This window comes from Adelges cooleyi, unplaced genomic scaffold (genome assembly GCF_023614345.1).
Source record: "Adelges cooleyi isolate 19-005CV unplaced genomic scaffold, UGA_ACOO_1.1 ACOO_flye_CR_arks_rails_tigmint_CR_PRNA_30, whole genome shotgun sequence".
In the NCBI taxonomy this organism is placed as follows: Eukaryota; Metazoa; Arthropoda; class Insecta; order Hemiptera; family Adelgidae; genus Adelges; species Adelges cooleyi.
Genome location: NW_026095971.1, coordinates 3,417,856 through 3,445,797, shown reverse-complemented (window position 1 = coordinate 3,445,797; position 27,942 = coordinate 3,417,856). Strand labels below are relative to the sequence as shown.

The following is a 27,942-nucleotide window of genomic DNA, read 5'->3' as shown; positions in this document are numbered from 1 at the left end:
GTGTTTTATTGTAGGCACTGGGTCGGACGAGACACCTTTTGTTCGCCGGGCCAGTCGTCGTGACGCGTACACCCAAAGAATCGTGCACGCACAGCTTGCCCAGAGCTGCTTACGCTTATTATTGACACATCAACGCCTCTCTCACCCTCTCCGGCAAACCCGCCCAAAGGTTATCTTCACTACAGCACTGCGACGGCGGTGATAATGATATATAAACCGCAGCTACCTGCAGCCGAACGTCCCGATCGAGCGGTGGTAACCATTGTGACCGGAGACCCGGTATCGTCCATAACTCTTTTACCGGCCACGATCGCAGAGTTATGTATAGATATGTACGCAAACGGTTTACCCACATATTATTATGTATGCTTAAAAAATGTACACAAGTGTACATTGTTTAACGCGGCGGTGTAGGCAATCCTCATCGCAGAAAGCAACGGCAACGGCTCGGATATGTGCGCATGCGGTTGTGTTGTTATTACAGGTATACACTCGGACTTTGGGGAGGGGGTGGAGGCAAACAATGCGCGCACAACAACGAGACATTATATTGTATTTTATGACAAAAACGGAGTCACGTTTTTTTAATGTAATCGCAATCGGAACAAGCCAATCGTGGGTCTCATCCATGACTTACATAGCAACCGCAGCAGCAGAAGCACCACAACCACCACCATAGCCACCAGTGGTCGACGCCGCAGGACTGACCATAAATATGCGAGAATTTTTTTTTTTCTCTGTAATGATTTCTTTCTTTATATTCACCTCTCCCCGGTCTCGGGTCCTATTCGATTTTTCTTTTTTTTCAGATAGTCCGATAAATGAATAAATAAAAACAATAAAACACGAGGCTGTTGTATATATAATATAGTACACATAACGTTCACCCTTTGACCTTTCGGCCGGGTAAGAGCAAAAGTTAAAAAAAAAACAAATCGAAAAGCTTAATTGTTATACTCGAGCGCCTCGGGAGTATTTCCTTAAATTGTGTACACAAAAATTACAACGAATGATTCACATTTGCATGGTTTTTCAACAAGTAAATGGTAATATTATAAGTGAGTAATATTTGACTATTTCACGTTTAATGTACAATTTAAATGGTTTCAACTTTGGGATAACTCAAAGAGTATGTTTATAAAATCTTCAATTACGATTTGATATGCTTTCCGTTATGCTTACACTGATCAAAACTAATCGGACACTAGACAAAATATATTGAGCAATCGTGGAATTCAATCTGTGTAATTATTCAAAAAGTCAAGGTATAACGCATCTAAATCAAATCGATTATGAGGTTTTGTAATTCGACCGAGCTAGATTTTTCATTTGTTCGCGGCGCTTAATCTCTCCCCGTTTAACTCTATACAAGAGACAATGACCGAAGCGAAACGTCTAGCAGTACGCTCATAACTTACGACGACGCTAAGCACCCGCGTGTAGCTTCTTAAATAATAACAGCAATAACCAACGCAGAGTGTCCGGTTCGTATTTGAATGCACGCGAAGGTTATTAATTGTGCCGTACATGTTTTTGCCCGGACAAGAGTAGCATAATAATACTATATTGATATAATCACAGTAAAACTTAAAACATAAGACAACGCCCCAAGACACCGGCTGCCGAGTATTTAGTATCGTAAATTAATTATAGAAACCTGTTGTTGCTGTTACAAATGGTATGTATTCCCACTGAACCCCTACGCATGAGTAATCGTTTAGGTGCCATGCATCCATATAAAATTACTAGAACATTATTTATAGAACAAACATGACTGATAAAATCCCTACAAAAAATTACCGCTAGTGTGTGACTTGATTTTTTCCCCCGTTCTTTTGTTTCTAATACAATACTTGCCGCTAATAATTTTTTAATACTGACATTATCTAATTATCTTGCAGGTATTTATACCCCATGTCACATATTTTCTTCGATAACCTTTGATGACTTCTAGCGTTACATTTTAAATGAATACAACTTATCGTGAACCACTCAATATCTCACGGTTAAATTAATAGTTAATTTTTTTTTTTTCGTAATGTTTTTGTATAATGTGATCTCAATTTCTCACAGTTTTTTTGTTTTTACCCCCTCCCAACTTTCAAAAGTTCCTTTCAAAAAAACTAAGTTAAAAGGGGGGAAAAAACAAAAAAAAAATTGTGAAAAATTGACATCACATTGCATAGAAACACTATGTAAAGAAAATATAAAATGTCTTATTTAACCCAGTGAGATATTGAGTGGTTCTCGATAAGTTGATCGCCCTGTATATTAAATATATGAATAAATGTATTAATTATATCTTATTAATGTCATGTTGTATAATCGATATCTAAAAATAATGTAAAATTATAACTTTATGTTATTACGTTTTACATTTTATATCTAAACATTAAGATCTCATTCGGTTATGTTGGATTCTTTATTAACACGCTCCAAATTCATTAGGCTTTAATACATTTTTTATTTCTATAGAAAAGCGCATCGATACCTATTTATCCATTTTCATATTTATTCCATAGGTAAGATAATCTATTCATAGTCAAACAAAACTTGTTTATAGCAATTTGTCGATGCTCTATGTCCTTTTGAACATCATTTTTTTTATTTCCTCTTTTTTATTAGCCAAGTTTCACAGTCATATCACATATGTTCACGACGGTTATAGTAAATTTGAATATATAAGCATATTCATTTGATCTTCCTAATAGATTGTGATTTCTTATTTTTAGAATATTTATCGTTTACCGGACAGGTAAATCAAATTATTACTTTTAATGTAATTTATGGTATATTTTTTTTACCGACCATATGCATATTAAAATCGGTGAGATATGTATACAATATGCATTCAAACGATACCGCACATGTGTTATATGAAAGATTTAGTTATTTCAAGGTAACGTCTGACCATAGCAAAACAATAATACTTATATTATATGCTCGATATGTATTTAAATTATTTTCAATTTCGAAGAATGTCGTCCAAGAAAGAAACAATAGCATTGAGCAGTGCATTAAACATCATATAAATTTTTCGAAAACACTTACAGCTTCTATACAGAAGATAAATAAATAAGTCAGAATCTCCGTTGTATGTTATATTTTGCTAACAGCTATAACTCGAGCAGTTAACCTATCTGTATTCATAATCACAGAATAAAACAAATCAAGTATAAAGTGACATTTTCCCCCCCCATAAACCTTTACGTTATAATATCATTGATACTCTATAATAATTGTTAATGTAGGCGAATAATCCTTTAATGTCTTGTGGGTATTATTTATTAATACAAACCGCACAATTGTTTTAAAACGAAGAATATTTGAACCTTTCAGCAATTTGGCCTTGGGGATTGTATTGCAGACGAAGCCTACTTTCCAACAATGTACACCAAATCATTCGATGTTCTATGAACTTCTCAAAATCGTTGAATGAAGTCAAGTATAAAGATAGTTTTAGGAAAAGTCAATTTGATCTAATAAGTCAGTCCATAAAAATATATAGTTATGTTTGCATATTAACGCGATGCTGCGTCCGCCGAGGTAGAGCATATTAATTACTGATTTGATTATTATATAATATTATTTTGGAAGATCAAGGTCGCGGAATCAATAAATAAGTAAAAATAATTTTTGAAAAAACCTAAGCGATTTTTTTATTTGTACGATTGTGTAATTATTTATACAGAAGGCGAGCTAGGCACTACATCATTGGTGCGGTAAACAAATCACATATACCAGGCTTTCCCGGTCCACTATAACTCTTCGGGTTCCGGGAGCAAAACTGGAATAATGCACACCACTTCGGTTGTATTAATATTATTATGTATTACTGTGGTAGGACCGGTGCGTAGTGATAATAATACAACTTCGATCCCGTGTATAATTTATTGTTAGTTTTAATTCTTTATGCAAAATAGGTAAAACGCGCGCGTGAACCGTTCCGGCTGTTTGACCACAAATTATGTCTGTCGCGTATATATTATACGTGTATACACCCGTATATATTGCTGTATACATATATAGATATACAGCAATTAATTTGCACGAGAAAATATAATGTATGCGAGTTCTTTCCATTAGGTACACGACGACCGGTGCAGATGTGATACCCTTGTTTTTGTGTCCGGCACAAACAGCGCACACCAGACGTATCTGGACGCGACTCCCGTGGGAAAGCCGATGAGCTGGTGCGAACTGAAAACGCCACAGAGAACGCCACCTAGAGTTTTTTAATTGCGGTAGGTCGAAAACACATGGGTGAAATTTAATTGCACATTATAATATCTACTTTGAAAAAACAGCACATCGTTTTGTGCGATCCAAAGTAGAGGCAACTCGGTTGAGAATTTATCGAATGACAATTTCATCACGAGTCTACTGCGGCTAACAAAATATTTCAAAGGAAAAACGTCTGAATCTATTTTTGTCTTTTAATATATTGTATCATGTGAAATCTAATTCGTACACGATTTCAAAAAAATATTTGTATCTTCTCTTTAAGTAATTTTTAAACGATATATTATAGTTGTGTAAGAGCAAAAGCTTTCTGTTCATACGATTGACATAGATCTGGTACCGCCAGTGACTAATGTTTGAGCGATAAGTCATGTGGGATTGGCTTTACTAAAAGTCTGTTCACTATAATTACCCAATAAATATCCGATTGTACTTAACGTGAACAATATAAACCATGTTCAATCTCCCTAGCATGTCAAGTAAAGATTATAGGGAATGTTGTTTTGTTTCCCCAAATGGACGTCTGTACAATAATACCGCAAAGAACATCATCAGTGCCAATGCTACAAAGAAGAAACGCACGTGCGGTAAATTGGAATACATTGTTTAAAATTATATTAGGTATTATTATGTTTTATAAAATATAATTTTAGTATGTTTTCCGCGAAACGTTGGCTTGTCATTTAAATTATTTTAATAATTATGATTTTTCCCCAAGTCATATAATTTCACTATTTTTATATTTAACTGAAGTAGGTAAATTAATTTGAAGTGAGTGGTATACATATAATTTATTCGTGTAATATTTTTACAATATTATATTATAGATAATAAATGTTTCGTATGAATTTGCTGTAGTTTCAGTAAAATGCAAGACGAGCAAGTAGAATGTGAATGTTACAATTTAGTTTAGGAATGCATTGCACAATAAATTACCTAATAATTTAAACTATGTAGTTTTTCGTAGTTACAGTACTAAGACTGTAAGAAATGTAAAAAAATTAATTATTTTGTATAGGGTTTAATAACATTATGTTGTATTTGATGTAAGTAATTGGTAAGTTATAACTTAAATACACTCTGTATGGTCTTGAGTCTTTAAGTGATTGAAATTAATTAACATTACATTAATTATGTAGTATAATATAATAACCGTGTGCGCATTACACATTCACTTTACTTTCATTTGAATAGCTTATTATAAAAAAATATCTATGTAGGTTCGATTTACATAATCATATATATATTTACACAAGTTGTCCCGACCCGGCGTGCCGTATTAGACACACAATCAGCTGATCGGATCACTGTATCCTTGTGGTACGAAAAATGATACCGTAGATCTATTGCGGTAACTATTGATACTATTGATAATCATATAAATTAATATTAAATTATTAAAAATCGAATCAAATTGTGAATCTAAACCTTTCTCGAATCAACTTAATCGCGCACACAAAATTTCATAAAAATCTGTCCAGCCGTTTAGGAGGAGTTTGAATACTTACACACGGACAGAAGAAATATATATACCTATAAAGATAAAGATTTATGTATTTATTTATTCATTGTTACTTGGTATATTATTATTTCATTTTAATTTTTTAACCAAAAAAATATTTTTCGCAACTTGTTTTTAATTGTGTAATGTATAAATAATTCATTATCACTATACAAAAGAGGCTCTAACTTTTTCCAGTACACACAAACACTCTGACTGTTTGGTTTTCCGATCATTAAAAGGTTTAGCCAAACGAACATCATAACACCTTTTGTTTAACTCTAAAAATAAACAATACAAATTTAATTTATGTTTAAATACTCAAATTAATAATAATACTTACTTGTAGTTGTGTTCATAATATGACTTCCATTACATTTTACATCAATATTTTCCTTATTTGCCAAACGAGTCTTTAATACATTGTTTTGTTTCTCTAAAGATAAATGATAAACATTTAATTTATATTTTATAAAAAGAAAAAACAAATACTATTTATAGTAAATAATAATAACTTATAGTCTTGGTGATTGGCCATTTTTTATTACATTTTATGGCACAAACTGTTCTGTCCACTTTATTTGCACTCTGAAAAGAGTTAATATATTTTAATTTATGTTAAGTGTAATTCGTTGTAATTAAGTGTTTTTGAATACATTAAAAAAGAATACACGTTGCATAAGAATATGTTCTTATTTTGAAGATGTAAATTTTTACATAATGTATAAGATTCAAAAAAACAGTAAAATTACTTTCATATTATGTTACTTTTTAATTGTACAACATTTTATTTTTTTATATATCATACTACACTACCTTTATTATTTGGTACATATTACTAATTATAATTCGCTGACTTCTCATTTTAAATGTGAAACACATAGCAACATGACATCATTATATATAATAATATATTACATTTTAGATAAGAAACCAGGCAAATATTACTTTATTTGTTGAAATAAAATAAATTTAAATTGTGTCATGTTGACTTTTACATATTGGTTACGAATAGTTTAAAATTAAAATCAGATTAAATTTGCAATTTTTTTTTAAATCAAATTGTTCTTTGTACACCAATTGTATAAAAGTATAAGCCTATTATTTATTTATTATTTCTAAAAATGATCGAACGTCAGAATTATTGTTAAATAAACGTTTTGAAATAATATAATATCAATAAAGATATTAAATTACAGTTTCTCACATTCAAATATTGATAAATATTGATAAATTAAATTAATATTACTTACATCCGACCGAGACGTTTCGCAAGCAGATTTAAATTCATTTTTTCTGGTGGATGCATTTATTACATTATCAATATAGTGCCTTGCTACTTTATATTCGGTCAACGTTTCATGTTGACGCTTTAGATGTGATGGTATGTATTCTATACTGCTGTAGACGACAGTCTCATTAAACACAAGTATAAGAAGACTGTTAAAAATAGCGTCTTGGAAAACTTTCATACAAGGCACTTGACGCCTGTCACGACGTTAGAATGACAAGCACACAAAAGGTCGCGTAATCGCCGAGTATAAATAATATTTCATTAGGAAATCAATTCCACCAGTTAATTACAAACCAAATGGTTATAATAATTAATATTCATAGAATATCTGGTAGACAAAAATAGATATTTAATCAAATGAAAGCAATTTAAATAAATTATTAAATAAAAACACAAAATATAATTTCCTCGTTGATTGCAATTACAAATTTCCAAGCAATATTATATGCGAGTGTTAAAAAATATTTATTTTGTTGACTCAGATTGTTAAACCGGAAAATAATCAACATAAAAACTAACGGCCTCAGTTGTTGATCAGTGATAAACTCTTAATTTAGAGAACGCTAACACATTTTTTTATTTATTTAAAATAATTAAAAAAAAGTTATTTTAAAAGTAATGTTTTTTTAGTTCAGAAATGAATAAACCGATAATATTTTATTTTTTTACAAAGGATCAAATGTAATATTTATAAAATAATGGGGAAAATGTAATAGTTTAGGTAAAATCGATATACAGTAACATCTAAAATTGAGTACACATAATGATATACCTTTCTATGTTTGACGAGCCTTGACCAACGTCTTTATTCCGTTTCGTGGTGTCTTTTAAAAGGTCATCACAAATTTCCATGGCTGTCCATACTGGCATCAAATTTTCATTCTGAACATAATGTAAAGCGATTTATTTGATACCCGACTCTTACTGAGTTTCTCAAGTACCGAGTCACCGTCGGATTCAGTGGTTTCGCCAGGCTTGCAATGTTTCTGGCCGAAAGCGTCCAATTTATAATCCCATTCTTTCTTCCGTTGCACGTAATTCCGATACAAGGCATCGGTAGTTTTGACCTTATTTTTACCTGACGGCCGAAAAAATTCGTTAAGTTTCGCGAAAACACACTTATACGATGATAATAAATGTTTTGTTTACCCAAAACAGATAAGGGAAATTTTCTTTCATACATTAATCCATCCACGACGATTTTATCGTCTTGCACCTGTCCGGTTTTTTTCAATTCAACCGAACCAACTACACAAAACAATATTTTATAATAATGTTAGATCACTCCTAATCAGATACAGAACGGTAAATTATTGTCAACCATGTGTAATCTGTTGGATAATTTCATTTAATGCACATAACAATTATTTTTGTGTTAAATAGATAAACTCATATTTTATTGTCGGAGATGTAAGTTTATATTTGATTATGGTATTTGTCAGTACCATTATCTTTCATGATAAGCGATTGCAAACTTAGTAAACTATTTTCATTCATAATCCATTGGTTAATTCGCCTTATGACGACCGTTATTGCCGGCATACCTCCCAATTTCGTTAGTTCTGTTAACAAAAAAAAAAAATGTATAAATGCTAATCCGAGCTTACATTTTGCCGATTAATATTTCAGTGTTTTTATAGTATAAATGTCCAACTTTTCAGGCACATTATATACTGAATCACAGAGTGAAGACGTTTCTATATTTTTAATCAGTGATGTTGATTTTACATAGAATATTTTGTCATTATTTTTTTACTATAAAATATAAACTTATAACTATTATTGTGGACGTCAAAGGTACGCATAAACCAGAGCTATTTGCGACCAATCGAGGCATATGCAAGCGAGACTTGGTCATTAAAAAAAATGTAACGAAAGAAAATTAATAACATTTAAACGCAAAATACCTCGTAACATATAATATGGTCCTGTCTACAATCAAGAAACAAATAAGAGAAGGAAACACAGAGATACAAAAATTGTACAACAAGACGGATATCCTCTCTTTTATCAAAAATCATAGATTAGAATGGTTTGGTGAAATGATAAAGAAAGTTTTTGCGGAGGAAATAAATAGAACATGGCCTCTAGAGACCCAGGACACGGTGGATTGACGGAGTTTCCAATAATAAGAGAAGCGGAGGGACTTGGAGGTGGCAACAATGGTCCTTAATAGACCGATGGGCCGAAGAGCTGAAGATAAAGTGTTAACTTATACTTACCAATAAATACGTCCAGTTTATTAACGTCCGACAACTGTTTAAACCATTGACGGTATTTACACATCATTGTTCGCAGCGTCTCAACGTCAAGGAATCGATTATGGTCGTTCGGGAGAACGTCAAAAAGCAGAATTGGTCTAAATCGAATTAGCATGACATATTAGCTATGAGTAATTAGCAGCATAATTGATGTGTATTCAACGACACTAACATATTCTCGGTGTATACGACGTCGCTCGTATATGCGTTTCCAAATGTCATCTTCAATAAGTACAAAAAGCTCGGAGTCCAGTGGTCGTTCAACAAGCTATTGAGGAATTTCATTTTGTACGCCCATGAACTAATTTTGTACCATTGCTTTAGATTTTCGAACAACAACTTAAACACTTGATCTGTTCTACTTTCGCGATTTTGAAAAACAATTGCATTATCATTTACGTTATCTACCTTATTATTTTTATTAGTTGACATATTTGGTTAAATTTATCAAACTATAAGAAAAAATTAAGTTGAATAATATAAAATGTATTTGGTACTCAATTTTCTTGAAATACTAAATAGTATACTATATGATGCTTAGCAACGACTTTATAAATAAAAACCACCTTTAATTAACAACATCATCAAGCTTATAACGGGCCTTTAAGGCTCTACGCTGCCATCATGGCATGATATCCGTATAGGTGTCTATACGGATTCGCTGTCCGTGACGGGTCGTCAGTCTGTCGCCGGAGAGGATGGCGGTTTCTTTAAATATAGCATTAATAAATGTTGACCAACAAAACGGTAAAACGGTGTTGTAATCATTTGTATAAAAAATATTACCTTGCTAAGAAACGTACTTAAACATTATCATATTTGAAAGAAAATAGTAATAATTATACAATGCAACAAAACCACTGCTCCTAATCTAAAGTAACATCTTATGTTATGAATTTATGTTGTTCTACAAACATGCACTCGGTGGAATACATTTTTATACTAACTCTCATGACATTAAAAGGCGAATATTTGTTGGTTTCCTTAACATGTTTTATATCATTTTATGTATAATATGAGACGTAAATGTTACATTAAAAATATTTAATTACCTTTAATGGATAATAAAATTTTATAAATAAACCGAGAGTATTCGTGAGAGAGATATTTTACAACTAAAATGATAGATAGCATCCAAGTTTAACAAATACAAAAAAAATAGTAACATTTTTTATGTTTGCTTTTAAGCCCTTTTTACGTTTTACATATTTTTATTATTGTCTTTTACACAAAGTATATTGTAGAGTGCGTTCTACATTAATATAAGTGATAAAAACTTAACATAAGTACAGTGGTTAGTGGAGTGACTAACGGTTTTTTAAAAAATATATTCGTAAAGGGTTATTTTTATTGTTTATGTATTATAACTACATACACATCCAAAACGGGTTTGACCTCTAAACGTCTTTAATGATTCAATTATTATTATTAACGGTTTTCTAAGTAAAATCGATCCATTGTACGGTGTGTGTTGTATATATTAATACAATTGTATGTACATAACAAATGTGTGTTTAAAATAAATGGGCTGTGTATATTTAAATGATCCGTCAACCACTGTAATTAATAAACTCTGATGTCAGGTATAAAACGCGTTTCTCCTGCGGCCTGTGTTTATTTCTTTTGAGCCACCCTTAGATTTCTTGTTGTTTTATTATTAAACACGGTTTTAAAATAATGTACTTCTGACAACTTTTCAAAGTATGTCAATTTACATGCTTTAGAGATTCTTCGCTGCTAAACAATAACATGTGTTTCCTACGGTGGCGGCGGTAGCAAAAACCCATTAGCCTAATGGAAACTCGTATCTTTTCTTCGTTTGTTTTAAATGCACTAGTGTATTTTTACACAGTTACAACAGCTAATTGTAGAACATTGGGTCGGTGGCAACCCCATACGTGAGAAAAAAATGTATACAGATAAGTATAGTAAAGATACGTAGAGTATTGGGAAAACGACAATATTACAAAGAAATTAAAACACGACTAGTACCTGTTAATGAATATGAAAAAAAAAACTGATGATAAAACGTACAATTATGCATTTGTATTTGTATTATTCATATCAACACACGTTAAAAAAAAACATTAACAAAAGCCAGTACAGTGGGGACGAAGGGGGATGCCACAAGTCTACAGGAATTATTATAACTGGAAGTGATAAAATCACTTTTAAATAAATGTTTCGGTGCGTATCTGTGGATAGTAAGAATCCAGCATAGTTCAAACGAAATACAGTCTAAACCAGCACAGCAAAAAAGTACCAAAGTGGCGGTGCCGGTTTATATTTTGTTTGGTTTGGACTGTACTTGGTTTAGTATGTGCAATATAAATCATATTCAACCCAGTCTAGAATATTGCTAAAAATGCCAATTTTTTTTAGTGTATGTATAAGAATTGTATACTGGTTTACTGGATCAAATGCCTTTTGCAAGCCTGTATACATAATATATACTTGGAGACCATGCATAACAACAACAAATATTTAAAGATTTAATCAGAAAAAGATATGGTTGACTTGTATCTCTAAAGTAGCTACATTCGAAAATCGATTTTCAAAAAAACAGTATCTTTTTAACCGAAAAGTCCAAAAGCGCGCTAAAAAGCCAATATCGGTAGGTATTTATTGAAAAAAAAACGACGGTTAAAGTAAGCACGTCTCTAGTACCTACCTACTGGGTACAATTGGTTAGCAGTCTATAGCTGTTGTGTAATGAAAGCCCATATCAATGTCACCGGGCCTTTATTGTTCTATATTCGACGCGACCGGTCTTGCACATGATATTTACTCTATTCGAAATTAAAACCCGGTCCAAACTCGTTGCGTGTAGGGTTCAAGTACTTTAGGCGACTTATTGTTTCCACACAAGCGGATCAACATTCAACAACAACAACAATAATACGACAAAAAAATATAATAAATAAAACTATATAATATTCTTTTGATAAATCGTTCTCAACCGGAATTCGACGCCCCTCGCGGAAGGGTGCATGCGTGCATTTACACAGTACTACAATATATTATTCAAGTCGATAATGACGTAAAAAAAAAAAACTTATTTATAATTGTTTGGGTTCTCGAACCGCACATACCCTCACGAAAAACGCACGCAGTAAGTAGTCGACAGGGGTAATATATAACTATAATTGTTTAATATTATTGTTGAGCTATAACGTTTTTTTCAAACAAAGACTACTAAACAAAAAAATACTAAAATAGACCGACCATTATTTACATAAAACAACATTTAAAAAAAAAAAAACTAGTAACTCATATAGTGTTTTAAAAACCTTTGCCATTAAGCAATACAATAAAAAATACTAAATATAATGTTTATATAAGTGTTTTTTAAATACTTTTTTTGTAGCGAAAATTGGAATGAGTGAAAAAGGATATTTGTAATAATTACCATAGTTTTTTTTTTCAGGTACTTGTAAAATAACAACAGTTTTAATGTTGTTGACGTAAGATTCTTTACCAATAACTAAAACAAACAAAAAATATTTTTTTAAAAACCTATAAAACTATTATTCTTTCCAAAAAAAAACATGTTATACATCAACTCGAATATCCTTTAAACATGAAAAAAAAATATCAACAAGCCACAATAAGTAAATATCAAGAGGTAAATTATTTTTAACTATGTTTAATTGTATAGTGTAGTAACGTGAAAAAACTCAAACAAAGAAAAAGTTTCAATCACGTCTAGAGGAGAATGTTACTATATTTAGAGGATGTTTCATACAAGTTTGGAAGTAATTTAAAGTTCAAAAAGTCATAGGGTATCGTAATTTGAATGTGTCCATTTTCTGGCGTTTTTCCTGATTTCAAATGGAATAGATAGATATTTTTTAACTTTTGGCATAGTAAAGAACCTGTTATAAGACCTTTCTCATAATACCTTTCCCTAAAAATTAATCATTTACAATGATATGCAGTTTTGGCATTTTTTAAAACTGGATCCTGTTGGTGTTTAATATATTAAAAATCAAAGTTCTTGTTTAGTTGAGCTTCCATCATTTAAAAACGGCCTCTATGAGATATCACGAAGTTCGTTAATTTATACTGATATACCGAAGAAATGTCGAGCAACAACTTTTTTATTTTTGTCTTATTTACAGGGATTATTTTTTTGGTAAGACACTCTACGGGCCAATGGCATTATCGTTGTACGTGGAAAATCTCTCGACGGAGGTGCTGAAAATTGACAAATACACATATACAATAACTGATGTACAAAATAATAATAAATGGTCGGGAATTGTGTATTGCGTACGGCGGCAGTGGATCCCCGCAGTGGCTCGGACACGGACGGGAAAAAATTGTACGGGCTCTCACAAACAGGACACGAGGTCCCTGAAAACGAGGGTGCCGTTGCTGCTGTTGCACGTGTCTCTGCCGACAGCGTCCCCCACAGTGTTTGGACACCTATGGCGAGCGAAAACCGAGAGAGGATTAAAACCGACGGTCCATTTATCACACGTTAACTGTACATATTACATATTATGACCTTTGACGGCCTAAGACCGCCATACGATTCTATTTATAACGTTATCGAGATGACGATTACACCGCCAGTTATACATCGGCGAACAGTATACTTTCCGGTCGTATCGGTTACGACGGTTGAGTTGAACTTTCGCCATCCAGAGTAGCCTTACATAATATATAATAACAATATAACCTTAGAGTGCGTGTATGAAGACTTGCACAGTGATAATAGTACACTGTCGTCGGGCGATAAACTCGATGCCCCGATTTTTTTTTTCTATCCTTTATTGGTATAATCGAAAAATTGGCAATCTTGTTATATATGTAGGTGTATAATAACCGTTAAAGGCAGAGAACAAATTGCTTTTTTCCGTGCCTGGAAGTATGCCGGCAGCGCGGGTCCAAATCCCGGAGTATCGTCTGGGAAAGATAACAGTGCGACGATCGCTACACGCAGCTTTGCTAATGCAAAGGCTCAATTTTCAAACAAGTATTTTGCAAGCCGCGGGGAGGCAATAAAATTTCTCAGCAATAAAATATTTCCCAGCAAAATGTCTATGTAATAACATGATATACCTGCACGGATGCAGGCTCGTCGATAACACAGCTTTGCGGAAAACGACACATTATTATTACTATTATTTTATATCATGTTCTATTTAATAAACATATAAAATAGAAACCGTCGATTATACGGATAACGAATCGTGTGACCTAGTTCGCAAAAAGGTCAACTTCGAAATTCAAATATTTCACGAAAAAACATTGTAATATTATATCGTTCGGGTACAGGACTACAGTAATACGATAAGAACGTTTTAGGGAAAGCTGTCCAAAGAAAAAAAAACTGTCTGAATTGCTGTATTTTAAAAATAGTATATTTTTAATAATATTAAAGTTTTCCAAAAGAGACTTACTACGGTAACTGGGATGAATACAATAAACAACGAACGTAATAATTAATTTGAAATCATATATATCATATAAATATAAATATATATATATATAAATAATATAAAAAATCCTTACAATTATTTCATCTAACGATCATCTCTCCTAATTTCATACCATACTTGGTTTTACGATTAAGCATTTATTCTACTAATACAAAAAAACAAAAATCCTATATAATTCTTCTTACAGCCTACAGTACTTTTTTGGTGTTTTTTAAAAATCGCCTTGTTTCTAACACTATTATAGTCTAACTTGGCCCTATTAGTATAAAATTCTACACTACGTAAAGTCTAACAAATAATGTCGTTTTCGGTTGTTCTCTCTATTACCTAACATTGTTACGATCGTAGTAAAATAGTTATCGTTTATTAAAATGTCTTCTTAAACAATATGAAGTCCTATTTCATGTATGTATTACAAAAAAATAATATTAGTTATTTTTACAATAAAACGACATTGTAAACATGGAAATTCTAACGAATAATAAATAATCACACCCAAAAAAGCTTAATATTTTAATGTTAAAAATGAATAAATTTCAAAAAAAATAAACTTGAAACGACTTAAGAACGTGCAAGTATATAAACCATACTAAACGTCAAGATTAATTCGCATTCGCTTTTACTGAGTTTTTAATATAAATAATTCTCTTATTCTTGTAAAACGCGTGGGTATATATATATACATGTATAATATATAAAAAAAAAAGCAAATTAACCAAATATTTTAAACGTCTTGTTTGGATGATCACGCGCATACACCACGCGGTAACTTTTTTAAACTGTGTAATATATTATCGTGGTTAAAACTTCTGGAATATAAAAACACAACCTGTATTACTATTGCCGGAAATATCATATTTTGCCAAAGTAACGTTTACTTCAAATTTTCGTCTCGCTTTAATTTTAACTTCGTTTTAATAGCATTATTGAAACATCCCCAGAGTACAAAAGGACCAAAATGAAAATGAGGTTTATTTTTTTTCCCTTTTCATTATATAATAAAATGTAGTCTGGTAAATTGAAGTCTTTCTTAATAATTTTCATTAATGTCGTACTCTTTTGTAATACTTCGTCGTAATTTCAGGTAGGACTTATTATTTTTTCGTGGACAATGTTATCAAGCAAAACTAATAACGTTAAGTAGATACATGTGCTTTATACGATTTGTTGTTTTGTCGTCTGGAAAAGCAACTCTGTACAATATTTATACTTGGTATTGCGGCAAGAAAATAGTAATTATTCAATTACTACGTGTTCTTGGAATAAGATAATATTTTTTTGTCAAACCAACGTTGGGAATATTAATAATTTATTACCTTCGAGGAATTGTTTTTATAGTCGGAGCGTTTCCTGCAATATTTCTAAATAAAAAAAAACATTGGTGTTTGTTAGTAGCTCTGAGTTATGTACACTTTATCAAAATAGATTCCTTTTTTTGGCCAACTCAAATAAACAAATGAATATTTTATTCGACTACTTTGTTATCTGCTTTCTGCATCTCCAGACACAAATAATCACATTTTCGTTTTACAGTAATATCACTTAACATAACACGATACTTTTTCAATACGTGGCCTTGAAAAATATACAATTTGACCGAATTACCATAAAAATGAACTAAAACAGTTTTCTTTAGTGTGGTATTTTGATGTTTGTGACCAGTGGGATGATACTTAATTTTCCTAGACCAATTTACTACTGCACCGAACATCCTAAGCATTCATTAAACAGTATAAGATAGATTCTATTTTACATAGAAATTCGAACCCGAACTTTAAAGATTAAAATAAAAAGTTGACAGTGATATGTTCATTGACAACTTATACTCCGACTATCTACTTTTAAAAAATACGGGCATAGTTCTATAATTCCTATCCTCTGAGAATCCAAAAATAATGATAAATATATACTAATTATTATTGTACATATTTACTGTTAAATTGGTACTTGTTTCATAATAAAAAAACATTCTTAATCATATAAGTCAATAATCATGCTATTTTAATAGTTAAAAACAAATCTTGGCAATATAATCCATACCAAATGAATAAATATTTGAATAAATTTCTAAATTATTTATACGAATGTGTACAGTAAAATAAGTATTGCTAGTCGGGGAGAAATAATAATATTCAAATGAAAAAATCATATTTATGTATTTATAAATAAGGAATCTATACGGTTAAAATAACCTAATAAACGAAAGCTGTTTTATCGTTTAATTAGTTAGTAATTTTCAATAACGCCAAGAAAACCCTTTCTAGATAGTTTAAATTCACAAAAGAAAAGTCTTAATTATTTGTGTTAGGTTAATCAAAAACGACAATCAATTATTAAACGACAATATTATAGTTACAGCAAACGTTTTTGTTTGGTTTTAATTAACCTTTAAGTGGAGTAATACGAATTGCGGACATCTCGACTTAAAATTTTTCACGTCAAATGCAAACAGAAAACACAAATGATATTCTGTACACGACAAGATAAATATTTTCTCTCTGAATTATAATAATATTATTAGTCGCTCAAAAAGTTTTTATATATTTTTTTCGTCAATCGTCGTCTTTCCCATATTTCCCCTGCTGTTCCTCCTTTGTCAGGTTGACGTTTTCGTGCTTAAAACTAATTTCACATTTACAAAAGTACTCTTGGCCGAGTGAACACAAAAGCCACAAGACCGTTTCGCGTCCTTTGGTCCCTACAAAAGTTTAGTTTCAATTAAAAATCAACCGTACTTCGTAAACACACAATAACCGTATTCCCCGCCAAAGCCTCAAAGTTATTTTTTTGTCCACACTGTCCTTTTCCGCTTGTACAAGTATTCCACCACTTTCAAAAGAGACGACTGTGCCAGCATAATATATTTTTCTCTTTTTTAAAATCTGCTAACGAAATATTTAATAAAACGCGTTTCCGTTTTACCAAAACATCACTGACAAATAAAACTTTAGTCTTTTGACTAAATTTCAATCATTAGTTAACGTGATTTATTACATTTTGGATCCTTAAGTGTTATCTCGTGTTCCCGGTCACTTGGATAAATGTTAATAAGTAATACTAGATAATTGTATAAAAAGAAAACCTTATTTTTACATATTTGAATACCTGTACCTACATTAAAATACATTACACGAACAATCGTTATCTAGTAAACAGTTGGAATCCATTAACTATAATTAAATTGTACTTTAGACTAAAACGATTTAGCACTAAATTAGTTTTTTTTAATTAATCCTAATAAATTATATTTTGTAGAAAAATATCCGAGTTTAATGTATTGCAGAATTTAATGGTTAAATAATATAACTTTTTATTCTGATTTGGTATTTTTGTCAATTATAATATGATACAACGCGACCAAAGACATTTTAATCCTTTACTGCAATCAATTATTTTTTGACTACCTATCGTACAGATCGTCATATTTATATGGAAAATATACAATAAACGAATGAACGAAAAAGCTGGGCGACATTTGTAGGATTTTATTTTTTATGTAGCTGTATTGAATTTCCAGTTTATGCACGTCGAACAACAATTGATGTTTCTTTTTTTTTTTTACGCAAAATAACAGAGATATTTTTTGGACGCTCCTCCGGATAACATATTACATACGTTATACCTAAAACAATATAATGACATAAAGCCGGTGTGTACCATACACGTGCGTCCCAGTTCGGCATAATATAGAAAACATGCCGGTTGCGTTAGACCGGCGTCGGTCACGCAGGCATAGAACAAATAAATTCGATAAAACTGTCTTATTGTTTTTACACTTATATACGTGTAAATAAATTCAATAGGATAAAATAAGGGGTAAAGATGGAGAAAAGCGGTAAATCCAATACCAGCGGTATCTCATCCGCCGCTATAATATGGTAAACATATCACACATGTGGTGGTGGTGAAGATATTGCATCTGCACCGTACGCACTTGTATCAGCTATGACATACATATATATATTTAAGTATATATATACATATACATACAGGCTTCGAATTTATTTGTCTCCTGAGGGGAAGATCAGACGGAGAAGGAGATATATATATATATATATTATATATATATAAACTGGGACTTTGATGAAACGCGCATGCCGGCTGATTGATCGCTGGTAAATTTGTCTGGCCGTTGGTGGCAACCGCACTGCTATTGCCTCTCTCTTGAATCTCGACGAATTCTTTGCATTTCCACGTCTTCGTTGGTGGGAACTGTAGTTTTCCTTTTTTACTTCCATCCATTAAAAATAAAATATAATAAAACCGTAGGAAGAACTCGACTGCGATTAATCAAAGTACAGTTTTATATGTATATTTCTATTATAATAACCTCACCACAATTTTACACGAGTCACCTCACCTTGCGTTCAATATTTCACACAAATTAATAGTAGTTACATTACTAAAGTATATTAAGGTAAGTTACATTACTATAAGTATGACATTATTACAATTCATACAAAAATGAATTTTAATTTTGGATGAAATTGTCACAAAAATAGATCTAAAAAATTGCTGTTTTTTATGAATTCTTTGACTGTTTCTCTGACTGTGTTTTCAATTAAACATTTGAAACACTAATACAGTATTTATTCGTTTCTTTTTATGACTGATCGATTTTAGTATAATTTTGTAGTATAAGAATAATGCCCTCGTTCTATTACTTACGCCTTACGATTTGGCATAATATTTAAACAGATGTTTTAAATATACCAATATTTGAATAGACAAATATAAAATTAAAATATTTGTTTTTCTAAAATTTCTTAAACTGTATTTTTTGCTTAGGGGATTACATGCGGTCTGTTTTTTTGACGTTTTAGGTCAAAAGTCACACAAAATTTCGATCGCTTAGGCTGGTCCGATTTCAATTCTGTAAAGATATACAAGTTCTTTGGTAACTTAACTAGGTTATGTAGAAAACCGATTTTTTTATTTTTATTGTAAACAAATTGTGTTTTAATATTGTAAACAATTTAAATTTAAATTATTTAATTACAAAAAACTGAGATTTTTAAATAAAAATCGGCTTCCTACATAACATAGTAAAGTAGCCAAAGAACTCGAATCTCTTTACTATGTAGTCGAAATGTTGTCTGGCTTTTTGGTCTAAAATAAACTAAAATGACTTTTATGAGTGAAAGCCATTTTAGTTTTAGTTTTACATTTTAGTTTAGAAACAAAATTTTACTTGTTTCAAGTAGAATAACTCGGTCAAAAAAAATTGTGTTTACCTTTTTTAATGTCTAAAATTATTGTCCAATTGTAAAAAACTTATTTCATTTTGGAAACATTTTTTTTTAGTTAGTGAGTAAAATGCGATTTTTGTTCAGAACCATCCAACATTTTCAAGCGACGGGTTTAAGCATAAAATGTATATTGACTGACTATAAATTATTGCTTTTAATGAAATACTTGACTAGTAAAAGTAAACATTTAAAAAATTATAGTTAAATAAAGACGCTTTTTGACTTCGAAAATCATTTATTTCTATTTTTGAATTTCAATAATAGATAGTATCTGAAGTGATTCGATTTAGTTTTTATTGATTCCATTTAACTCAATGGTCATTCTATGCATTTCCAATCTTATAAACGTTTTTATAAAGAAAACATATGAATGCATTTGCAGTTTAAAGAGCAATAGCTCGTTTGGGTTTATTTATTTTATCACTCGGACTTCCCGACGACGCGACACGGTCGACTGTCTGGTCGTACTTGAAGATTTCTAGAGTCGATAAGTTCGTTTCCGCCGCCGTGTAGCGTTCGCCTTACGCACAGAGATGACGTTAATTGTACACCTCACCACTAAAGACTTTATACATACTCCATGGCCCATGCATATACACACGTGTGTGTGGTCTTGCTTGTATAAGTTGAACGGACAATCAGCGACGGCGGCACGGCGAACTTGTCAAACCGTCATTGCTCTGTAGTATATGTATTACACTAGGACCTATACACATGGCAAGGCTATCACGTCAAATGCACACACAAAGTCCAAGATACGCTGTCTTTATACATACACAATACATCTCTTGTTGTTTCCCTGTACCGACTACAAGCAAGGTAATTAACTATATATTATATCTACGGCCATCGTATACAGAGCTTATAATATTGTAACATACTGCCGACTATTATTATGCTGAGAAAAGTGTATTTGATATTTTAAGAGTACATTATAGCTTTATACTCATTTGTCATAAAACAGTGCATAAGTACTTGATACACCGTGAAAATACAAAACTATAACCGGGATAACAAGTTCTACGAGATCCAAATCTATTCCTATCTATTTTTGTTTTATATTTTTTTGAGGTAGAGAATTATAATAATTTCCAATTGTATACAATTTACGACTTATCATTAATAATTATAATATATAAATTAATTTATCGATAAAATTATAATTTACCAAGTTCGAGCGTTATTTCTTCCTATGCGAGTTGGAATAACTTACCAGACAAACAGGTTTTGTGAAATGCTGGCAAATTCGACGCGCAGTCTATTTAAAACCACGTAAAGTCTGTACAAATGACCTGTCCGGTACGCCACGGGGGTGTGGTCACAATACTTGCATGATTGCATGATTAAAAACATAAAATATCGCCAATCCTACATCAAAATATGAAATCGAGAAGTAACTAGATACTTCTGCGAATATTCTACTTCCTTATTTTAATAATCGTGACAGTAACATAAACCAAACGTAGCCAGTGAAAATATAACCGACGCAAGTGATACACATTTAAAAAATTACCATTATCAATAGGTGTTGTTCAAACCCTTAGGTGTACAAGTATATTGTATATTGTAGTATACGTGACGTATGGTGTAAGTGTTCCGCTAAATGGGCGTAAGATTGCGCTGGTAGTAATGGAACGAGTTTGGTGAGTCAGATGCCAACGAATGTACCATCAACGTTTTACCGAATAACAATGTTATCGTTTAATGTACTCATTTATAACCGATGAAAATGGATAATTTATAATGTAATTTACGCCCTAATGCGTACTTAATTGGTGTACCTAAGTTAATTATTATAATGATATTAACATAAGTTTCTAGTCTAGGTGTTGAAACTTTTATTTATTTTTCGCACAATACTACACATATATTAGATCGTTATCATGATTTAAAATTCTGAATGCTAAGCAAAAAAAATTATGTATATATGTAATTATTTATTTAATTATTGTAGGCAATTTGCTTTTCTTATCATTGAGATGTATCAGAATTTTCTTGTGATAGGTATCTTCACCAATAGTTTCCAGTGAATTCTTAGCCCTAAGTATCAGGCCAAAGGTTTAGTCAATTATTATATTGCATTGAAAATGATAAGACATATTTTTAGAGTGCACGTCCCCCGTGTATTTCGCCGTCCTAATACCATTGTTTTGATGGTGTTACCAGGCACTCGACTGCCGGGCCTAACGAAAATCATGATGATTTATATAGGCTGTGACACGATTTAATAAAATAATATTAAACTCTCGTGCGAAGGGGACGCGTATTAAGATGCGTGAGAGTGTATTTGAACTTGTTTAAGTACGTTTATGGTATAAATCAAAACTGATTAATTTTGAAACGCGTGCGGCTCTCGATGGGAAAACATTGAGTTGGCAACGCGCGTTGAATGTAGTTTTTTTCCATCCACTCCAGCAGCGGTCGCGACTGAAGGGTTGACGGTGGAGTCGGGCGGCTGACCTATAACCAGCAGGAAACCAGAACAACACAACGAGACGCAATTATTAGATTAAGCGTACATATAGATGTACTATATATATTTAGGGGTCCTTCTCCTCGGATTCAATTAAACGATGGATTTGATACACCCGTTCTTCTGTTATTATTATTTTTTTGTTCCTTTGCGTGTCACTCCGAGGTTAGAGTGCGTCCTCGCGTTATTCACAAAACGCTATTGTCGATTTTGACGGGGAGCGAGATCATAATCGTCGTACATACATACGACGCGCGTGTGTCCCCTAAAAAAAAAAACAAAAAAAAACATTATATTGTCCCTTCGGGGCAACTATATAGGACGTGTAGTTGCATCGGCAGCGCAAAAGTACACGCTCAAAAAAAAATGAGTCATTTTGTGGAAATTGCTCAAACGGTCTCGCCGGGGTCGTTTTCTACCCAACGAGGGTCCCGGAAGTCTTTAAGAAAATTTCTAGGAAAATAATATGTAAGCACACACGCGCGTACCACGTTCTATCGCCGCTTCGACTAACGAGCAATCGGCCGCTGTTCCCCTTCGGAGTTGTCTGTTGTTCATTTACGAATCGTTATTTTCGGCCAAGTCGCAAACAACCGGCGATATATCACCCTCGGGATATAATTTTTAGGTTTACAACTTTATTTCCTCTCTCTCTCTAGCAAGTGCGAATCACGGTGGGCGTACACAATGGCTGTTTCGCTAACAAGTCGTACAGAGTGATGGTATTAAAAAATTAATGACTGGTCGTTTTAAATGCGGAAAAGCGCCAACGGTCGTCGTATGAAAAATTTAAACCCTTGCCCTAAATAAAATTGAATCTGTCCGAAAACGACCGGTGTACCTGATCCGGTTGTTAATTTTCAACAAAATGCCGGTGCAAAGGGTCGACGAACGGTAAATGCCAAATACCTAAATGGGGATAGCCAGATTTTATTACCTACGTTCTTGTTCACTTCCTCTTTACTAAAATATACCAACATAATAATTAATAATATAACAACGGGTCGAATAACATTTTTTTAGAGAATTTCCGTACTCAAGCTTTGCAAAACAACCCAAAACTAATTTTTTTAGTTTTACATTTAATGAATTCTTCAAGTGTTTCTTTGTTTGAACGAACATGTTTTATGCATTTGAAAATGTACTTAATAAGTATTATTTCAAATTATTTTTTCTATGAAAATAATAATTTGTAGACATGAGAATGGTATTTAAATTTGTTAAATTTATGTTTTATTTTTAATTCGAAATGATAATAAATATATGTATTCCATATTATGTAACTTCTCGCTGAAACAGGAAAATAAAGGAATTTAAAATAAAACCTCAATATATTTAAGTATTTTTTTATATATTTTACTGATTTTGATATTCAGTTGCTGTTTGCGTTGATTTAGAATGTTTATAATATACAGATTTCGTATACCCGAGGACACTGTCAACGCTAATACACCTATCTTATAATTCATAGGACTAAAATAATTGACAGTCAATTTACTTTTGGGACCCTGGTAGTCGCACACCAAATACCGTATGAATTGGATAGTGACTTCTCTCTACTGCGCGTTGTCCGGTGTGGTGTTATGATGCCGTCTATATTAGACCCTGGTATCCGAGAGACTGTTTGTTGCTGACCGACGACAACACTTCATCTTACTTACCCCACGAAAAAAATGACAGCGTTCTCTAAAACAATACAAAATATAAAGATGTGCATTTTATCCAGCAGCCTGTAATATATATAGTATGAACAATAGACCTTAAATCAACTAAACTAAAAATAATTGGGATTTTTAAACAAAAATGTAATTGAAAATAGGCAAAATTACGAATTTATTTTAATAATCAGTTTAATTGTTACACTTTAAAATAATTTTCAATAATTTATTTAGTTTTGCCGGTTTTCTAAATTATCGACTTTTTTTTGTTTCATATAAAAGTGTACCTCATTTTTAAAAAATTATTTCTATTCTCCGAAGTAATAGTTTGAACATTATACACAGTTGATTGCTGTGATAAAAAAAAACGGATGTCTTTGTATTGTATTAATAGTATTTTTTTTTAAATGAACATAATTTTTTGTTGCACTTGATAATACGTTATTACACTTTTGCTTTAAATTATGTTATGGTGTGTGTTAAGTATTTTTAGTTGTATATTATTATGTTATAAAAATTAATAAAGTTCACTTTTATTTTTAATTACACTTGATGAGTTAAAACAATCATTTGAGGCAGTAAAAATACTTCAAATGTATGCAAATTAGTTTATGAAGATTTTTGTCGTGTAATTTGTGTTTTTGTGCATGTGATTTCAGCTAGTTGATTTTAGGTCTTTTGAAGCAAGTCGGTTTGAAACTGCAGTAAACATTAAACATGTTTAACACTTCTAGTTGGTGGTGGATTGTATTATGAGAGAATTGCATAACCGCTATCACTGTAGACTGTAGTGAATGTTTGAGTCCTAACAGAGATAATAAAATAACGTTGGGATGAGCGTACAAATGTTTTGGTCAAAAACAATATCTCTAACATTATAAGTCTAATATTTTGCATTACCGTCTAATACACATACTATCGTTGTGGTCACGCCAAATTCATAAGTTCTCATTTTAATAATATTATCGCTAAAATATAAATAAACCACGTATGGCGATAAACACTTGGCGGCGTAATCGAGTTTTAAACGTCCCTCGACGGCCATAAAAATCATCATATTTTAGACGATAAATATTATGAAAATGTACCGTGTGTTTTAGAATGGGGATGGGGTGGAGCTGGGTGCATTTATCAAGTTTTCATTACCGCGCTCTCTATATACTAGGGCGAATCCATATAATATGATTTCAATTGGATTATCACTGCGACGAAATTACACATCGGAACTAACGTCAACTGTACCGTTTTGTCGGGCACACAAAATAATAAAATATTATTGCTCAGTGCGCCAGTGTTTGTTCAATACTGTATGAATAATACAATTTACTATAATGCGTTGGATTGCGGTCGGCAGCAGATGCCTCCGTTGTATTAATTTCATTAACGCCGGATGATATCGGCCGATATCGTCTGCTGCCGGTAATATTATTATTATTATTATATGGTAATGGTCGGTGTAGACTTTGGCCGTGGAGACTGATGGTACTGTACGGCTCCGACTGCAGTTGTTGGGCCCCACATAAGCGTCGACATCTGCCCTGCGGTACGAGCACATTGTGCGGTGTCACCGCGTGATCGATAAATCACACACGCACGATTCACCGTACAATATAATAATAATAATAATAATACCTATATAATATAATTTTTATATATTGTGTATAAATATTGACACGAACGGTGTGTGTGTGCTTAAACGGTGTACACTTTGTCCTCTGACCACTGCACAACTCGGACCACCGCCGCAAAATGGTTTCTTGCGTGTGGCCTGTGACGTGTCGTGCTCCAACCACCATCTGGGGTTTGTATATAATGTATTTATTATTTATATAATAAAAATAAAATATTAGAAACGTAGAAAAATAGCGGTAACGTTTGTTTTTAAATATTATCGTTATTATGATACTCTTAGTAGTGGTCGAACACAAGAAGGGGGGACGACAGGGGCCAAGGTGAAAAAAAAAACACTTAACTATTGTTGTAGCGACGACGTGGCGGTTGTGTGCGTGAAAAGTTGTCCGGATCGATTTGACGTGTACGGCGATTGTCAAAACTTAATTTACTGTTGTCGCCAGGGTGTAGGCGGCACGGTGTTGTCCGAAAACCCCCTTTTGTGCTGTTCCGCGATCACCGTCCACCAGGCTTTTCCTTCTCTCTTCGCGGTTTTTGTTTATACATAGCTCTTTTTTTCTTTTTTTTTTGTCTTAACGGTAGAATACATCTTAACAATCGGAGATTTATTTTTCAATACCCGGTTCTCTATTGTCAACCGAATTTACAACGAGGACGTGGATTATCCTGCCGTATTATTACGGTCTGCGGTACGTCGGTTGGCGACGTTGACAATACTTTTTAAACGGTCGGGGAGGCTGTCCGGGTCAGACGGCGGCGCAAGTCTCGCGGAAGAGCACATACGCTTATATAAGTTATAATACCGTATATTATTATAACCGACCGAAGAACGATGTCACCGCCGCTTTTTAAAAGGTGTTCACCGTGGTTTTCGGTCGGTTATTGCGATCAATCGGTCCGCAAGAGGAGGTATTAATAAGTAGGGTAATGGGTAGGTTTAATTTTTTTGAAATCCATTCGTCTATATAAATATTAATCTTTGCGGTATGTGTACCGCGAGACGGTTAACCGGTCGATGCGTTCAGCCAAACAAGGTGCCCGTGCAGTCGTGTGATTCTACTGCGTCGCGGTACGCATTATATTGTAGCTGTTGGTATAATATGTATTTGTACTTTGTTGTTATTTTTTTGGCTTAAAGTCGTTCTGAAAAAAAAAAAAAAATCCGTCATCTGTTATATTATTGCGAACAGAGCAATCAGAGGTGTTTAGATAGTGTATGGAGGGTACACCCGTCACCAACTTAAACGTGTTTTATTTTGTGTTCATTCCGTTTTCACTATCCGATTATAAAAGCATAGGTTTCTTCCAGGTGTATCATACATTTTTGTTAATTTTTATAACTAGTCAATAGTTTAAATGCATATAAAAGGTTAATTCAAACGATTAACATTCTTACAATTATGGGAAGTACGAACAATTATAAAATCGTGCGAAAAATTGTTCTATTATTTTATTAGCAACCCATTTTAACGATGTTACCGAAATAATAATATTATTGTTTTCCTTCAGCATACATTATAATATATATATATATGTGTTCACAGCAGAGTGCTTTCAAATAAACTTAATCCCTTTTAGTGTATTAACCCAGGTTTCGCGTGTTTATTTGTATTTGTTTTAAGTTGCATTATGTATAAGCTTTAACAATAATAAACTGATTCGTAGACATTAAAGTCCACGGACATGGGAGGTATTTTTAAACAAATAAATGTAATTTTTTGATATTAAAAGACGTTCATTCCTGTTACATAACTGTACATATTTTACAATGTATAAAAAAACACATTTTGACAAAACTAATACCTTCCAAGCGAGTGCATCGAAGCTAATATAATTTTTCATACTCTACTTTGAACTTTACATGTTATAGAACTTTCTTTGCGTAGTGTGTACATCTGAGTTGTGCCGCGTCAACAGGGTATCGCCTTTTTGGAATCCGAAAGTTCCATTATTTTTTCCCCTTATGCGATACAGTATCAGATTTCTGACTATTACCACGTATAGTCACACTCATACATGTTATAATATAATATTATTATTGCGTTTGCACGTACCTTTACCGGGTGAAAAAGTTTTTTTGGGACGCTGTTTGACGAGACAACTTTCCGTCAGTGCGTAGTATTTGCATATGTATTATACCTAGTGAAGGTATACCTACAAAACATATCTCTTCTTAACGGTTGAT

General features: G+C 32.4%; 1 protein-coding gene across 3 annotated transcripts; it reads right to left on the bottom strand.

The window, feature by feature from the left end:
• Positions 1–5,484: 5,484 nt before the first annotated feature.
• LOC126838831 (uncharacterized) lies at positions 5,485–7,906 on the bottom strand. Of its 3 annotated transcripts, XM_050573573.1 has the most exons (6): positions 7,810–7,906; positions 6,997–7,144; positions 6,259–6,331; positions 6,087–6,179; positions 5,873–6,024; positions 5,485–5,775 (listed from the first exon to the last, which is right to left on the bottom strand). In XM_050573573.1, exons 1-5 carry the CDS (start codon positions 7,887–7,889, stop codon positions 5,912–5,914), a joined length of 507 nt encoding a protein of 168 aa, XP_050429530.1. In that variant the 5' UTR covers positions 7,890–7,906; the 3' UTR covers positions 5,485–5,775; positions 5,873–5,911. The 3 variants fall into 3 exon arrangements, 2 of the variants coding, with proteins under 2 accessions (XP_050429530.1, XP_050429529.1); XM_050573572.1 differs by lacking the exon at positions 5,485–5,775 and having other exon boundaries at positions 5,788–6,024; XR_007685733.1 differs by lacking the exons at positions 5,485–5,775; positions 6,259–6,331; positions 7,810–7,906 and having other exon boundaries at positions 5,789–6,024; positions 6,997–7,186.
• Between the last annotated feature and the right edge of the window lie 20,036 nt (positions 7,907–27,942).

Excerpts from the sequence above, each read along its gene's own strand:
- LOC126838831 (XM_050573573.1), bottom strand. The coding sequence starts at position 7,889 with ATGGAAATTTGTGATGACCTTTTAAAAGACACCACGAAACGGAATAAA. Across the intron at positions 7,145-7,809 it reads GGCTCGTCAAACATAGAAAG|CAGTATAGAATACATACCAT; the intron begins GTATATCATTAT and ends TGTCGTCTACAG. Across the intron at positions 6,332-6,996 it reads GCGAAACGTCTCGGTCGGAT|AGTGCAAATAAAGTGGACAG; the intron begins GTAAGTAATATT and ends AACTCTTTTCAG.